General features: G+C 69.6%; 1 protein-coding gene across 1 annotated transcript; it reads right to left on the bottom strand.

Annotated features, from left to right (window-relative positions):
• Positions 1 to 3,747: 3,747 nt before the first annotated feature.
• Positions 3,748 to 15,621, bottom strand: CHLRE_08g358543v5 (uncharacterized protein). The gene is made up of 2 exons (XM_043064728.1): positions 10,323 to 15,621; positions 3,748 to 10,227 (listed from the first exon to the last, which is right to left on the bottom strand). Exons 1-2 carry the CDS (start codon positions 15,591 to 15,593, stop codon positions 4,912 to 4,914), a joined length of 10,587 nt encoding a protein of 3,528 aa, XP_042921729.1. The 5' UTR covers positions 15,594 to 15,621; the 3' UTR covers positions 3,748 to 4,911.
• Between the last annotated feature and the right edge of the window lie 318 nt (positions 15,622 to 15,939).

Raw genomic sequence — 15,939 nt, 5'->3', positions numbered from 1 at the left:
GGGTTGCTTGGGAGGGCGAGGTGGGGTGGGGTGGGGGTGGGGGCGCAGCAGGGATGCATGTAGCTGCACGCTGAAATGTATCAGCCGTCCACCCGTACTTGCATGCATGGGCGTGCAAATGGCGGCATAATAGCTTGCATCTATATCTGATTACTAGCCCCTCTGCCCCTCCCTCCCGCCCCTCCACCGTACGTATGCCCTCGCAGGATTAGCAGGGTCAGCCCTCCTCTGCTCCTCCCCTACACGCGCGCCACGCCTACGGGTGAGCGAGCGGCTTATGGCGGCGGCGGCCCCTTGCCGGAGGTAGGTAGGCAACGGCGGCAGCGCAGGCAGCAGCAGTAGCAGCAGCAGTAGTCTGTCGGCTCTGGTAGCAGTAGCTAGCGCTCTGGCGGCGGCTCTATCTGGCGGCTCTGGTAGCAGTAGCTAGCGCCCTGGCGGCGGCTCTCGTGCACCTGGAGGCTGCTGGCGGCTGGCGGCGGCGGCGCCGTCACTACTCATCAGCACCAGCAGTCCTGCGGGCGTCGTCGCCGCCCATGATGATGCCAGGGGCCTGCGCAACAGGTGGGCGTGAGGGGGTGTTTAGTTTGTTGGGGAAGCGAGGCTGGCTGTGTCATGTTGGGAAGTCCGTGTATACATGTTGCTAGCTAGTCAACCCGCCTTAGCAACCCGCCCTAGTCAACCCGCCCTAGCAACTGCATGTGATGTCGACACGTGCTACGTACACCCACCCACCCATCCCACATCCACAGGCTGCCAACCACAATCCGGCTGCGTGCACGTCATCCCTTCTGGCTGCATGTGTGTACGGGCTGCGTACGTGTCATCCTGCTGTTGGGCAGCAGCGGCGATAGCGGCGGCGGTGGCAGCGACGGCAGCCCCTGCAGCCACGGCGCCGCCACATGCCGCTGCCTGCGTGCCCGCTGCTGAGCTACGCACTCCAGCAAGCGAAGCAGGTGGGTGGGTGGGTGGGTGGGCGGGCGGGCGGGTGGCCGGGCGGGCGGGCGGGGAGTTTGGCGCACGCGGCAGTTAGTAGTGCTGTGCCGCTGTGGGGTTTCAGTGTACAAGTGTGCAATCCATGCGCGATGTGTATGTGTGCGTACGTGGGGGTAGTGAGGGGTTGGTTGGGGCGAGGGTGTGGGAGGACACGGCGGCAGGATGTGGGTGGATGGGTGTGGGGAGATGGGTGTGGGTGGATGGGTGTGGGGAGCGAGATGATATGGGTGTTGGAGAGATGGGTGTGGGGGAGACATCGGTATGGCTCGCTGACGGCGTGCGGGGGAGTGGTGGTGGGAACACGAGGCTGCTGGCTGGCTGGGAACGTGGCTGCTGGGTGTGTGGGCGTACAGCGCAGTAATGCGGCGGCAATTTGATGGGGTGGCATGAATGGACGGACGACCCCGCCCCACACCTACCTACCACTCACTGGGCACCGGTTTTGATGCCGCCGGACCTACCAAGCCCCCCGCCTGCCTCGCCTGCCCCCCTCCCTCCCGCCGGATCTAAGTAACCGATGCCCCGCCCTCGTGCTACTCCCTCCCACCCCCACAGCGCCACCAAGCGCGGCTGCGCCTGTTCATCATCTATTCACCATTACACACCCACCCGCCGCGGTGGCGGCGGCGGCGGCGGCGGCGGCGACGCAGCAGCCCATGTCCCAGCCAGAGGCGCACACACAGCACCACGTGCGCCCGGGAAGGTGTTGGGGAACTGATTGGGGTACATGTATGGGCAGTTATTGGGTAGTGACACGGATACATGTATGGGAGTGGCTGCTAAAGCTGGCGGCATATGCATATCGTGTCTAAAACCTACGTAACATTGACTGGCTTCCGTGGACAAGAACGATCACAACGTGCCGCATCCAAACTCAACTGCACTCGCACCCGGGCACATGCGTGCGTGCAGCTCTACAAATAGATGGGCTGTTGCGACACGTGCAACCGCCCAAGCATACATGAACGTATAACCACTTGTGTATTGACTCGCCACCCGCGTGAATGTATGCGGACATCCTCCACTGGAGTTAAAAGCGAGGTGAATGAAGCACTGCGATGTTTGAAATGTTACTACCACATTTTCATGTAGTGGGGAAACGTAAATTGACGCCCAGGACAAGGCCCAGGGTGCCTCACGTACATGGTAATGTCAAATGCTGTATGACGGTTCCCGTGATTGTGAGGTTGCCATTCCTTGTCGTTATTGAGAGGGAGGTGAAAATTGAAAATTGCAATAAGTACAAGGGTAGGAACATATGCGACACAAAATGCCGCAACCCCCCCCCCCCCCCACCCCCCCTACCCCCCCACCCCCCACCCGCCCCCGCACCCCCGCACCCGCCCCCCCGCCCCCCCGCACCCCCACCCGTCGTTTCGTTTGGCATTGGCCAGTTCCTCTCCCAACAACACATGCGCACACTTTTGCGTTGAAAGACTCGCAAGACTGCTTTACCCAAACTTGGGAAGTAGTGGGGTTGCAATAATCGGCTGCCGTTGATGGGCGTGGCCACGCGGGTACCACTCCGGCAAGTCCCTAGGGACTGCGTGTGTCCAATGCCCTAGACTGCCGAAATGTTATCATATGACATATAATAAGGTCCCTGAATGATTTCCGGGCATAAACTCGTGCGGGAGCCGAAGTCGAAATGCTAAATGTTCGCGCTCGCCAGGACTTACTGGAATTCGCCCTACGCTGTCCGGATGACATATATAGGTGAACCTTAGTAGACGGCACTAGATACAGGCCCAAAATACCGCCTATGCGAGATATGGGCTCTGGTCAATTTCGCGACTTGAGCCCTGGCCAACATGTTTTGTCCTCTGCCGAGCGCTAATGTCCACTAATGATGTAAGTTATGTACCTACAAAAAGGCGGCGTCTAAATACTGCGGTAGGATTTGCCTCGGGCGACTCCCAGAGCCCTCCGAGCGTGCGGGTTTGGCTAGGATCATGCACCCCCCCGGACAATTGTGCACATAACTTTTTGATGCCTATTCTTTTTACAGTGGCGATTGCGTATCCTGCATACACTGTGCGTACGCTATCCATTACGCTATCACGCTTTTAGTTTTCACGACGAAACTATTTGCGTGTCCCACTGCACACCCCATGCACGGCTGCAGCCGTACGGCCTTTCAGGTCGCCTCCTCGTAGCTGCAACGAGACGAAGCCGTAGGTATGCTGGCGGCCTTGTCAGATGATTCCTGTGGGGTCTACCAGGCTGTCAAAGTTTGGACACAGCAAATGACCAGAGTGGTACCCGCGTGGGCGTGGCTACTGCTACATTCCTGCAAACCGCAGGTGCTACAGCTGCGAAATTACCGGCGGTGTTGAGCATCAACAGCCGTAACGTAGTCTGAAGAGAAATCGCGGCTGTTGAATGTCATAGGGAAGCCTCGAGGGAAGCTGGGGGACTGATGAGTGATGGGGCTGAAGTGTCACGCCCCAGCCATGTTTTGCTCTAGGGCTGCCACCGGGGGCTGAAGTAGGCGCTTTGGCGACGGCCACTCGCTAGGGCCAGAGGGCGGACGGTCGACTGCTCGTCAGCTGTCGATGGCGACTCCGGGGGCGAGGGCGGTCTTTCCCAGCTGGCTGGGCGCTCGGTGGACTAAGCCGAGCGGGCCTTAATTGAGCTAGCTACAGCGGCTGCGTGCGAGCGGCTGGTAACTGATGCCCCGTGGTTGAGTTTGGTTGCGTGAAAGCGCTCCGCAGCCCGGCCCCAGGTATTGAGTCTGAGGCAGCAGTCGGTTGATCACTCCGATGCTTTCACAAAGCTACGCACGATAGGTCGTGTGAGAGAGAGCAACACCGCAACACCGGGCCAGGGCCGGTGTTGCGGGACTAGGGAGCCACCGCCTCCTGCATGGGCGGCCCCCTGCCCGACACCCAACGCTCACCACCCAGCAGGGCAAGCCAACCGCCCGTCTACGAAACCTGGACCCCAAGCTCCCCTGAGCACACACTTATAAAGCACCACGGCAAACAGACCCCCAACGCAGCTCCTCCTCAGCTCAGTGCCCGCATGACCAGCTGCCCAACGCCTCCAACACGAGCCCACGAGCCTTCGCCCTGCGCAGTGCAGGCGAAGGTGACGCCAGAGCCAGAGAGACACCACCGTCACACGGCTACAATTAAACCACAGACGCCAAACCTCTAGCCACACACCGGGACGTAGTTCGCACAACCCACCCACAGCTCGTCAGTTCTCAACCGCTGGGGTAATTTCCCGCTCCTAAGTTCACACGCTGTTACCCGCCTCATGACTCATACTCAGGCACTGGTTGCCGGTGAATGACACACGCCGGCAACGGCGCACGACAGCTGTCACGCCCCAGCCATGTTTTGCTCTAGGGCTGCCACCGGGGGCTGAAGTCCCCCCCACAAACATGTCCGGGGTCCTAACGACGGCATGGTTGTACTAGTGACCGGTGGCAGCACGCACAGCAAGGGCACGAGCACACGCACGCAGCCAACCAACGGCACGCATCAGGTCCCGTAGTTTGGGCCTCACACATAACTTCGCACGCATATGGTCCCGCGGTTTGGGCCTGCACCCTACCTACTCCTGCACTAACATGCTCTGCCTAACCCCACCTGCCCCCACAGCCGTACGTTCGCTACTCCTACTAAATGCTGACGCTCCTCAAGGCGCCGGCTGTCCCGGCCCTTCCGCTGGGGGCAATGCATGGCCATGGCGGCTCCTGGCTCCGCTCTCTGCCTCCCATAGCCCAGTCCGCTGAATCGCCTCTGGCGTAGGTGCGGCAGGCTGACGCTCAAGGCCTGATCAAGCCGTGGTGGAGACAGGCTGCGAGCCGCTGCACAAAGCCCACTGCCCCCCCAGCGCTCGCCCCCCTAGCCCTCTCCCTCGTGAACCTCTGAATAGCCCCCTGCCCGACCCTCCTCACTCCCCGCCAACCTAGTCTGCGAGCAACCGACGCGCCTCCGCCAGCGTCAGCTGCTGCTCCTCGCCGTCACTCCACTGCACGCGGAAGTACCGCGGCCGCGCCAGCGCGCCCAGGTACTCCAGCACTCCGTCCGGTCCCTCCTCAGCCCTGCGCACGCGCCGCCCCCCCAGATCGGAGGCGGCCTCGTCAAGCCGCCGGGTGCGGGCTCGGGGGAACAGCAGGCGGCCCAGCTCCTCGCTCTCAGCCGCCGCGGCCGGCACACCGCGCCGCTCGCGGCGGCCGGCGGCCCCGCATTGGGGCGCTGCGGCCGCGGCGCCAGCCTCTCCAGCCGCCGTGCCTGCCAGCCCAGCGGCCGCCGCCGCCGGGGCGGCAGCGTCGCCAGTCTCCTCAGCCGCCCAGCCTGCCCGCAGCACCTCCTCTTCGGCGTCCAGCTCCTTGCAGCGCGGGCACAGCCACTGGCCACGGGGCACACGCGGCAGCCGCAGGCAGTGGGTGTGCCAGCCGGTGTTGCAGCCGTCGCACAGCACCATCTTAGCCTCCTGGTGCGGGGAGCCGCAGACCTCGCACTGCAGGTCGCGCTGGGGGCGGAACAGCTGCGGGTCGATGGCGGGGTCGATGTCCAGGTGGCATGGGCGCAGGTGTTCAGCACGGCGCCGCACGCGGGCACCGTCGCGGCCGACCAGGACGGCCACGCCCAGGGGCCCAATGCACTCCACGCGCAGGATGGTGTCGTGCTGGCCAAAATGCAGGGTGGGGCGCTGCGCGGCGTCCACCCGCCGCACGTAGACGTAGTCGCCGGGTGCGTATGTGATTGGCTTCGCCAGGTAGCGTCCCGTGCGGATGGCGGAGTAGCGCAGGGTGTCGCGGTGCTGCGCGATGAGCAGGTTGCTGGCGGCGGCAGGGTAGGCTTGCCGCACCCACTCCATTCGTGCCAGCAGAGACGCCGTCGCCGCCTCGGGGTCCTCAAAGTCCAACGGCACTGAGATCCGCTCACGCACCGCAGGTGGGATGACTGGGGCGACACCTCCGAACAGGAGCTCATAGGGCGAGTAGCGGGTGGAGGCCTGGGGCGAGCAGCGGTAGCCCAGAAGCAGCTCTGGCAGTGCCTGCTCCCACGCGCTGGCGTCGGCGGTCAGGTAGCAGGTCTTCCGCAGCGCCTGCTTCAGCACCTGGACCACGCGCTCCGCCGCACCATCTGCTTGGGGATGGCCGGGCGAGGTGCGGCGGTGGTCCACGTAGCTGCGCTCCAGTAGCTCTGCGAACTCGCCCTCAAACTCGCTGCCGTTGTCCGTCAGCACCTCAGCCGGCGCGCCAAACCGCGCGAACACGTCTGCCAGCGCCCGGGCTGTGCGTGCCGCCGTCTTGTCGCGCAGCGGCAGCAGCTCCACGTGCTTTGAGAAGTGCTCGATCACGACCATGACGTAGCGGTTGCCGTCCGGCTCCGATGGCGGCAGAGGGCCGGCCAGGTCCACGCCGAGGCGATAGAAGAGCCCCATGACCGGCAGCGGGCTGAGCCTGGATGGCAGCGCCTCACCGCGAGCGTTGCTCATGTCGCAGGCGCGGCAGGCCCGGAGCACCTGCCGCACGGTGTTCTTCATGCCGTACCACCAGTGCCCAGTCTGCAGCAGTGCCAGCGTCCGCCTGACGCCCAGGTGGCCCGTGCGCTGATGCACCGCCTGCGTTAGCGCCACCCTCTGGTCCGGCGGCGGGCACACCCTGGTGAGGCCGTCCGACATGTTGCGCAGCAGCTGCCCGTTGACCCAGCGGTAGTCCGCCATACGCCGTGTCACCCGTCGTGGCGCTGCCCCCCCAGCTGCTGCCCCGCCGGCCCGCAGCGCCGCCAAGACCTCTGCATCCTCCCACACGTCCGTCCAGCTCTGATTCTCTGCCGTAGCAGTCGCCTGCTCCTGTGCGTCTGCTGCAACTGCGGCCAGCGTGGAGAAGGTGAAGGCAAGGTCCGGCGCCGGCTGCCGCTGTAGCAGCCCGCGCGCAATGACCGTTGCTTGGTCATCCTCTCCCGCGGGCTCATCCCCCCCCAGCGGCGACGGTGCCGGGGCCACACGCAGAGGCGGCGGGGCATGCGTGTCGTGGGGCGTGAGGTAGCTGCGCTGGAGGGCGAGGCAGGCGGCGAGGGCGGTGGCGGCGGTGCGGGGCGAGATGGGGTTGCGCAGGGCTGGGATGGCCAGGTCAGGCGGTAGCGTGTCGGCAGTGCCGGGCCGGTGGCCGAGGACCGCTTCCCAGTCCGTGACTGACAGATGGCAGGGCTCGTCGCCGGGTACTGTGCGCAATGGCGGCGCGTCGGACCCGGCCGGGAGGGCCACCAGTCGCTGGCCAGGGACGTGGGCTGGGCGGTAGGGTAGGGGCTCCACCCGCAGCGCAACCATGGGGCGGCGGCCCGGTTGCAGCTGTTGCGCCAGGGTGCGGTCGGGCTCAGGCGGCAGCCGCTCCAGCACAGCCGCGAGGTGCTCAGCCGCCGCAAGGTTGGTGTACAGCGTCACCAGCCTGTGAGCGGCGACGCCCGCTTGCACTGTGTCCATCGTCGCAGGCAGGCCGAAGGGGAAACCCAGCTGCTCCTGCTCGGCGCGGGTGGTGGTGGGGCCGTGGAGGAGGTAGGCCGGCGGTGCGCAGTGCTGCTTGCGGAGCGCCAGCTGGAGGCCACCCACGAAGCTGAGGGCGTCAGCGTCGCTCCAGCCGTTGGTGCTACCCCAGCTGGCGAAGACCAGCCATTGCCCGCCGTCGCGCAGCGGCAGGCCGCTCAGTGCGGTTTGCCGGGGCGCCCCGGCCTGCCGCCAGGCCGCAAGCGGCAGGCACAGCGGGTTGGCGGCGGCCAGTGCCCGCACCAGCTTCTCGACGGCTCCCAGCACTGCGGGCTGAGGCTCCATGGACACGTAGCGCCGCACCTTGATGCCCAATCGTAGGCAGGCCTGCAGCCCGGCAGCCAGGCCGCCGGGTGCTTCCAGCACTGCAACGCCGTCGCCCTGCGCTGCGTCGAAGAAAGAGTGCTGCTGCAGGCTGGTGTCGAGCCCTACGACGCTGCCCCGCGCAGTGCAGAGCCGAAGCCGCAGCCGCGGCGTCAGCCGCAGCTGCCGCAGGCTAGCCCCATGCCGGTTGACCAGCGCCACCGCTGTGCGCACCGCTGTGTCCGCCGCCGGCGCCATCTCCCTGACATCGCTGGTGGTGCCGTTGTGGCCTGCCAGGAGGTCCGGGCCGTCCACCACGCAGGCGCCCGGCCCGGCGGCGCGGCTGGCATGCAGCGTGGCGAGGCAGACGGCTGAGGCACGGGCACCGGCCACGGTGGTGGAGGGCCAGGCAGCGCCCGTGGAGCTGGCCAAGTGCGCGGCAAGCCGCGGCAGCCAGCCGTCGGCGGACGGAAGAGCGGCCTCCGCGATGGTGGTGAGGGTGGTGGCGGTGGGGGGCTGGGCGTAGGCGGGCAGGCGGCGGCCGGGGTACAACACCACGGGTGGCGGCGGCGGTGGTGGCTCATCCGCTTGGTCCAGCCGCGCGCCAGCCGCATCAACGTCCGTCGGCAGCGGGCAGCGGCTGAGAGCGTCGGCGTTCTGATGCAGCTTGCCGGGCCGGTGCACAACGCTGAACACGTACTGCTGCAGGATCAGCGCCCACCGCGCGGCCTGGCCAGTGAGGTCGCGCTGGGTCATCAGCCACTCCAACGGCCCGTGGTCGGTGACGAGAGTGAAGCGGCGGCCGTGCAGGTACGGCCGCAGCGTCTGGACAGCCCACACCGCCGCAAGCAACTCGCCCTTGTAGCTGCCGTAGCGCCGCTCATGCACGTTGCAGGTGCGGCTGACACAGGCCACCATGTACTCCAGCGCGTCGTCATCCAGCTGCCCCAGCACGCCGCTGATGCCCACCTCACACCAGTCCGTGTGCAGGATGAGCTCACGCTGGGGGTCAAGCGGCCGCAGCACCAGGTCGCCTTCTGCAAACTCGTGCTTGATGGCGTCCAGGGCGCGCTGCTGCTCTGCGGTCCACGTGTCCGGGCCCCATTCCACTGCCTTGGCCGTGAGCGCCGTGATGGGCGCCATCTTGACCGAGTAGTGGTCGACATACCCTCGGTAGTAGCCGAAAGAGCCGAGTAGGCGTTGGCATTCCAAGAGGCAGGTCGCGGGTTGCAGGGCCATGAAGGCAGCGATCTTGGCGGCGGTGGGCTGCAGGCCGCGCGGGCTGACGTAGTGGCCGAGGAACTCAATGCCGTCAGCTAGCAGCACGGTCTTCTCGGGGTGCAGCTTGATGCCAATGGAGGTGAGCATGCGGAACAGGCCGCACAGCACGTCAATGAGCTCCGGCACAGTCTCAGCCCAGGCCGCCAGGTCGTCCACAAACGCCACTACGCGGTGCGCAAGGCCCCAGTCGCGGAGGTGGGTGTCCAGCACGCGTTGGAAGTTGGACGTGGCGTTGCGCAGCCCATAGAGCAGGCGCGTGTACATCCAGAGCTCGCGGCGCCACCAGAACGCGGTCTTGGGCTGGTCCTCCAGCTTGATGGGCAGCTGGTTGAAGGCCGCACGTGCGTCGGCCTTAGCCCACACCTTAGCGTTGGCCATCAGCTGGAACAGGTCCTCCGGCAGTGGCAGCTGGTGGCTGTCTGGGATGGTGGCCTCGTTCAGGCGCCGCGCGTCCTGGCAGAAGCGCGTGTCCGTCATGGTGCCGTCCAGGGCGCGCTTGGCCGGCATGGTGCTGTTCATGGCGTACTTGGCCTCGGGGGGCGCACGCACGATGATGCCAGCTTGCCGCAGCTGCTCACACTTCGCGTCCATGATGGCGTACTCGGCCGGCGTGTGCTTGCGCGGGCACTCGTAGATGGAGCGGTCGTGCGACAGGTTGATCTCCACCGGATCACATCCGCCACGGTAGCCCGTGAGGTCATCCAGGCTGCGCGCGAACAGCCCGTCAGAGCCGCCGGTGTCGAACTGCGCTACCAGGCGCAGCAGCCGGTTGACGTCAGCGTCAGTAGCGTCAGGGTGCTGGTATAGCATCCAGCCGCCGGGCTGCTTGGTGTGTAGGTCATGGGGCAGTGGTTCGCGCCGGCCTTCGGGGTCGTTGCAGCTCGGCAGCGCAGGGCCCGCCTCCAGGGGAATGGCGGTGGGTAGCACGCGCAGCGAGTCGGCGGGCGGAAGCTGTCCCGTGGTCATGTGAGAGCTGGGCCCCCCGCGGGCGCCAGCGTCGTCAAAGTCCTCCTCATCGTCGCTTGGGGGATTCAAGGGCGGCACTTCGTCGTCCTCGGAGTCCTCGGGGTCATAGGTGGCGGAGCCTCCGAACTCCCCACCCGCCCCGTGCGCGCTCATGACTGCGCGCCGCCCAGCGGCACGGCGCTGAGCGGCGGAGGGAACGCCGGGGTGAACGGCGGCAGGGGAGAAGGGGCGGGGAGCGGCCACGCTGGCGTGGCGGTTGGCAGCAGGCGCAGGACGTCGCAGGTGCCGCCGGCGGCAGCAGTCATGACCGCCAGGCGGGCCCACGCACGCGCGTGTGGCGGCACGCGGTGCAAGAAGGCCGCCACCAGGTCCTCGGCTTCGGCCAGTAGCGAGGGTGATGGTGGCGGCGGGCCAGCGGCGAGGCCCGACGGGGCGCCGAGGGAGGGCTGCGACGGCGGTGCGGACCAGGCTTGGTCCGGGAGCGCGGCCGTGGGCAGCGGCGGGAGCCCGGGCCCCGAGGCTGACTGCGGCGGCCACGCCACCGGTGGCGGCATGGCCGGCGAGCATGGGGCGAGATCGCAGCCGCCGGATGGCAGCGGCGCAGCTGAGGAACTGCCGCCGCGGGTCATGATGGGTCGCAGGCGCGGGAGGCCCAGCTCTGGGGCCACGAGTGGCGCGGCGGGGGCGCAGGAGGCGTTGGGCGGGAGCAATGACGCTGCGGCCGCGGTGTGTGGCGCGGCCGGACTCAGCGGCGCCGGGCGGCCGGGCGGCGGGGCGCCTGGGTAGGTGGAGGACGCCGCCGCTTCCGCGGCGGCGTGGCGCAGCAACAGGGCGTCGAACGTCATGCGCTCGGGTGTGCGGCCAGCCGCCGGGCTGGGCGCAGCGGAAGCTGCTGCGGACGAGGCCACTGCCGGCGACGGCGGCGCGGCGAAGCCAAGGGCCACTTGGTGCACAGGCGAGGCGCTGCGGCTGGCTGACAGCGGTGGCGGGTCCGCCTCCGGTGGCGGCCGCCCTTGACCAGCCCACTCGGACTCCGGCATGGCCGTCAGGTGGATGCCCGCTGCGCGCATGCGGCCCAGGAATTGCCACCAGGTCTCGCTGGGGAGTTTTGACCGCCAGGGGTCGGCGGCAGAGCCCGGCCGCTGCGGTGACGGCGCGAGGAGCGGCGGCGGCGAGCCTGGCGAGCGCCGGGGTGGTGGCAGCAGATCGGCAAAGCCCGGCAACGGCAGTGCCGAGGTGTAGGCCGGCGGACGCGGCGCGGAGCCTGGCGGCTGAGGCGGTCGAGGCTGCGACGACGCAGCAGAGCCCGGCGACGGCGGTGCCGTGGCGTGGGCTGGCGACGGCGCAGCGGCTGCCAGCAGCTGCAGCGGCGGAGGCGACGCAGAGCCTGGTGACTGAGGCGGCGGGGGCGGCGACGACGCAGCAGAGCCCGGCGACGGCGGTGCCCAGGCATAGGCCGGCGACGGTGCAGTGGCGGCCAGCAGCTGCAGCGGCGGAGGCAACACGGAGCCTGGCGGCTGGGGCGGCCGAGGCGGCGACGACGCAGCAGAGCCCGGCGACGGCGGTGCCCAGGCATCGGCCGGCGACGGTGCAGCGGCGGCCAGCAGCTGCAGCGGCGGAGGCAACACGGAGCCTGGCGGCTGCAGCGGCGGAGGCGACGCGGAGCCTGGATGCTGAGGCGGCGGGGGCGGCGACGGCGGTGCCCAGGCATAGGCCGGTGACGGTGCAGCGGCGGCCAGCAGCTGCAGCGGCGGAGGCGACGCGGGCCCTGGCGGCTGAGGTGGCGGGGGCGGCGACGGCGCAGCAGAGCCCGGCGACGGCGGTGCCGTGGCGTAGGCTGGCGACGGCGCAGCGGTGGCCACCAGCTGCAGCGGCGGAGGCGACGCAGAGCCGGGCGGCTGAGGCGGCGGGGGCGGCGACGGCGCAGCAGAGCCCGGCGACGGCGGTGCCCAGGCAAAGGCCGGTGACGGTGCAGCGGCGGCCAGCAGCTGCAGCGGCGGAGGCCACACGGAGCCTGGCGGCTGAGGCGGCGGGGGCGGCGACGACGCAGCAGAGCCCGGCGACGGCGGTGCCGTGGCGTAGGCTGGCGACGGCGCAGCGGTGGCCACCAGCTGCAGCGGCGGAGGCGACGCAGAGCCGGGCGGCTGAGGCGGCGGGGGCGGCGACGGCGCAGCAGAGCCCGGCGACGGCGGTGCCCAGGCAAAGGCCGGTGACGGCGCAGCGGCGGCCAGCAGCTGCAGCGGTGGAGGCAACCCGGAGCTGGGCGGCTGAGGCGGCGGGGGCGGCGACGACGCAGCAGAGCCCGGTGGAGGTGGCGGAGGCGATGGCGACGCGGTGGGGAATGCGCGGCAGGGGGACCGCGCGGGGTCGCGGGCGCGCTCAGCTGCAACGTCTGCCGGGCCGCAGGCCACGGCCGCTTCCGCGCAGCGGCGCTGCGCCTTGTTGAAGGAGCGGATGCACGGCAGCTGGTCGCAGCGCCAAGGGCAGCTGCGGGCGTGGTGGTCCCAGCTGTCGCAGCGCTCGCAGAGGACGTCGGTGGGGCGCGCGGTCGGCGGGCCGGGTGCAATGGGCGCGCTGCCGGCGCTGGCGCTCGGCGAGCCTCCTCCGCCAGAGTCATCATCGCTGCTCTCCTCGTCAGACTCGTGGCCGCTGCTCTCCTCGCCGGACTCGTAGCCGCTGCTCTCCTCGCCAGACTCGTAGCCGCTGCTCTCCTCGCCGGACTCGTAGTCGCTGCTCTCCTCGCCGGACTCGTAGTCGCTGCTCTCTTCGTCGGACTCGGGGCCGTTGCGGCCGCCTGACGTGCAGCCACCGGTCCCCGCACCCGTGCCCGTCAGGGGCGGCACGCCGACTGCATCTGTGTGGGACCGCGCCGTGGGGGCGGCGACGCAGGCCAGGGCTGCAGCGATCACCGTGCGGCTGGTGCTGGTGTCGGGCGCTCGCCCGGACGAGACAGCGTGGCAGGCACCGGCGGCGCGGTTGCGCTGGCGCAGCGGCAGCTCTACCGCCGGCGGGCTGGCGTCCGGCTGGTGAGGCAGGCGGAGGCCCAGCATGTTGCGGCCCGCGTCCCACACGCTGCGGTAGGCATCAATGAGCCAGTTGGTGCCGAGCAGGATGTCGAAGACTTGCGGGCCCGGCACCACAAAGCAGACGACGCGTGTGGTGTGCTGCTGCTCCGTGCCCGCCAGCACCGTCAGTGGCAGGCCACCCCGGATCTGCGCCAGCTCGCTGGTGACGCCGCCGACGCTGGACACGTAGATGCCGGTGTCGTACTGCAGTGGCAGCCCACGGGAGCTGGCGGCCTCGGTCACTGTCAGGGTGACATCGCTGGCGGGGTCGGGCAGCGCGGCGGCGTAGGGGGTGCCCTGCGACGACAGCCCGTCCACCAACAACAGCGGCCCAACGCCCCGGCCGAGCTTCATGGCCGAGTGGTGGGTGCAGCCTGCCGCGGCCTGCGCGTCCAGCCGCCGGAGCAGCCGGGCATAGCGCCGCACATCGCCCTCCAGGCGTGTGATCTGCAGGCCCTGGTCCCGCAGCACGGCGTGAAGCGCGGCAAACTTGGCGTCGTTCAGGTGGGCACGCACGCGGTTGTCGGCCCCGCTGGGCGCCCCGTCGCTGCTGGCGGCGGTGGCTGCTGGTATCGCTGCTGCGGGCCGGGTGGAGGTGGAGGCGGCAGCGTCACTGCCGGTGGTGGCGGAGGGGCACGCGGCGGAGGTGGTGGAGGAGGAGGCGGTGGGGGTGGCGGCGCCGTCGGCAGGGGCAGGGGCGCAGCGGCGGGCGGCAGCGGCTGGGAGCGGCTGGAACGACAGCGGCAGGGCGGACTGCATCGGCCCAGAGCTGGGGGGCCGCGCCGCCAGGTGGAAGATGTGGGCCGGCCCGAACTCGGCATCCCAGCAGTCGCCCAGCTCCATCCCTGAGGCACCCGCAACTTGGCTGTGGCTGACGGCCGCGGTCGCCGATGGCAGCGGCGGCCGCTCCGAGTGCCCGCCATTGTCATACAGCGAACGCACCGTGGCCACGCTCAGGTCATCCGCCAGCTCGCGGCGCGCGGCACGGTGGGGCGGGCAGAGCGCGGCGGCAGAAGCTGGCTGGGCGGTCTCGGCGGGTAGCGCGGCAGTGACGTGCGCGTGGGCCTGCGCCGGCGCCGGCGCCGGCGCCTTGTGGAAGGCGCGGGCGCCCTCACCCGTCGCGATACGGCGCGCCGCCTCCCGGGCCCGGTTGGACGACACCAGGGCAGAGTAGGCACGGCACTGGTCCGCCGCGTGGTGACTGGTCTGGTGGTACAGGCACCACTGCGCATCGCCGGGCTTCCGCTGGTTGACGGTGGTGTCCGGCACGAGGTTCTCACGCCGCATGAGGTCCGCTTGCGAGACGACCGGCAGCTGGTTGACCTGGTGCGCATGAGCTGCGGCGGCTGGCGCCGCCGCAGCCGGCGCAGGAGGGGCGGCCGGGGCGGCGGGAGCAGCAGGGGCGGCGGGAGCGGCGGCGGGGGCAGGGCTGGCGGCGGCCGAAGAGGCAGCCGTGACATGCACCGCGGCGGCTGGGGTGGGTGCGGCGATGCCGCGGAAGGCCGCTTGCGCCTCCGCGAGGCAGTTGGCGACCAGCGTCACGGAGAGCACCTGCCCCTCGGGCAGCGCCTTCTGCTCGCGCGTGAGGTTCATGATGAACAGGTCGCGCCACGGCTGCGTGACGGCGGTGCGCATGACGCCCTCGCTGAACACCTTGCCCAGCATGTCCTTGTGGCACAGCGCCGTGTCCGCGCGGTGCAGGGACAGGAAGCGCTGCGCGGCGGCGGTGGCGGCCTCGGTGGCGCCCAGGGTGAAGCCGAACAGCGGCGACGGCCCGAAGCTCGCCGGCGTGTGCATGGCCGCCAGGAACTCCGCCAGCCAGAAATGCGCCACGTGCGGCACCCGCACGGTGCCGTCCGCGTCGATGAAGGCCTGCCCGCGCCAGTCCACCAGGCTGCCGCCCACCGCGACCCATTGCCCGCGATGCCGCTCAAGCGTGCGCTGGCCACCGTCGAGCTCCTCGTTGTTCCACACCCAGGCCCGCGACTCAGGGACGGATGCGCCGTTGATGAGGGCGCGGGCGATTAGGCGCGGGTCCTGCGCATAGGGGCTGTTGATGTCGGCGCACGCCGCCTGCTCCTCAGTGTAGCCGTGCGCGTCCACCATGAACCTGGCCCGCCCGGCGCGCTCGCCGTCGTACTGTTGCCGCCCGGTCTGACTCCACGAGGGAATGGGGCGCGCCGGCCGCAGCATTGCTGCCGCCGAAGGCCAGGCGGCGCCTGCGCTGCTGAGCGGGGCCCCGTTGGCGGGTGCCGCGGCCGCCAGATGGGCAGCAGCCATGCCCATGCGTGCCACTCCACCACTGCCGCCAGCTAGAGCCGCCGGTGGGGCCCCAGCTGCGGCCGCCGGGGGCGCAGCCGCGGCGGCGGCGTGGTCCAGCTGCGCCAGCAGGTGCGGCTGCCACGCCGGCAGGGGCATCGGCCACAGAGGGCAGCCGCCGGCGCTCGCCGGCGCCGAGCTTGAGCTGGACGAAGACGCCATGTTGACGACAGACACCGGTGGCTGGGGCGCGGCGGCGTCGGGCCCAGGCCCGGCGGCGGCTGCCGGCGGGGCAGGAGCGTCAGCGGCGGCAGCAGCGGCGGGCACGGCGGCGGCTGGTGCTGCGGCTGCAGCCGGCGCGGGGGGCCCGAGCGCGGCGTGGAGGCGCTGCAGGTGCGCGAGGGCGGCAGCGCGGACCCTGGCCAGCTGAACCTTGTCGTCGGCGGGCGTGGCGGCAGCGGGCGCGGCGGCGGCAGGCGCAGCGGCGGCAGGTGCAGCGGCGGTGTTGCTGAAGGCGCTTTGGCGACGGCCACTCGCTAGGGCCAGAGGGCGGACGGTCGACTGCTCG

This window comes from Chlamydomonas reinhardtii, chromosome 8 (genome assembly GCF_000002595.2).
Source record: "Chlamydomonas reinhardtii strain CC-503 cw92 mt+ chromosome 8, whole genome shotgun sequence".
Taxonomy (NCBI): domain Eukaryota; kingdom Viridiplantae; phylum Chlorophyta; class Chlorophyceae; order Chlamydomonadales; family Chlamydomonadaceae; genus Chlamydomonas; species Chlamydomonas reinhardtii.
The sequence above is the reverse complement of the archived record's forward strand: the minus strand, read 5'-3'. Positions and strand labels throughout refer to the sequence as shown.

What these genes read in the sequence shown, in the direction of transcription:
- CHLRE_08g358543v5 (XM_043064728.1), bottom strand. Translation starts at nt 15,593, where the DNA reads ATGGCGTCTTCGTCCAGCTCAAGCTCGGCGCCGGCGAGCGCCGGCGGC. An exon ending in CCGCCGGCGGCACCTGCGAC is followed by an intron (nt 10,228 to 10,322) that starts GTCCTGCGCCTG and finishes TCCGCCGCTCAG; the next exon opens with CGCCGTGCCGCTGGGCGGCG.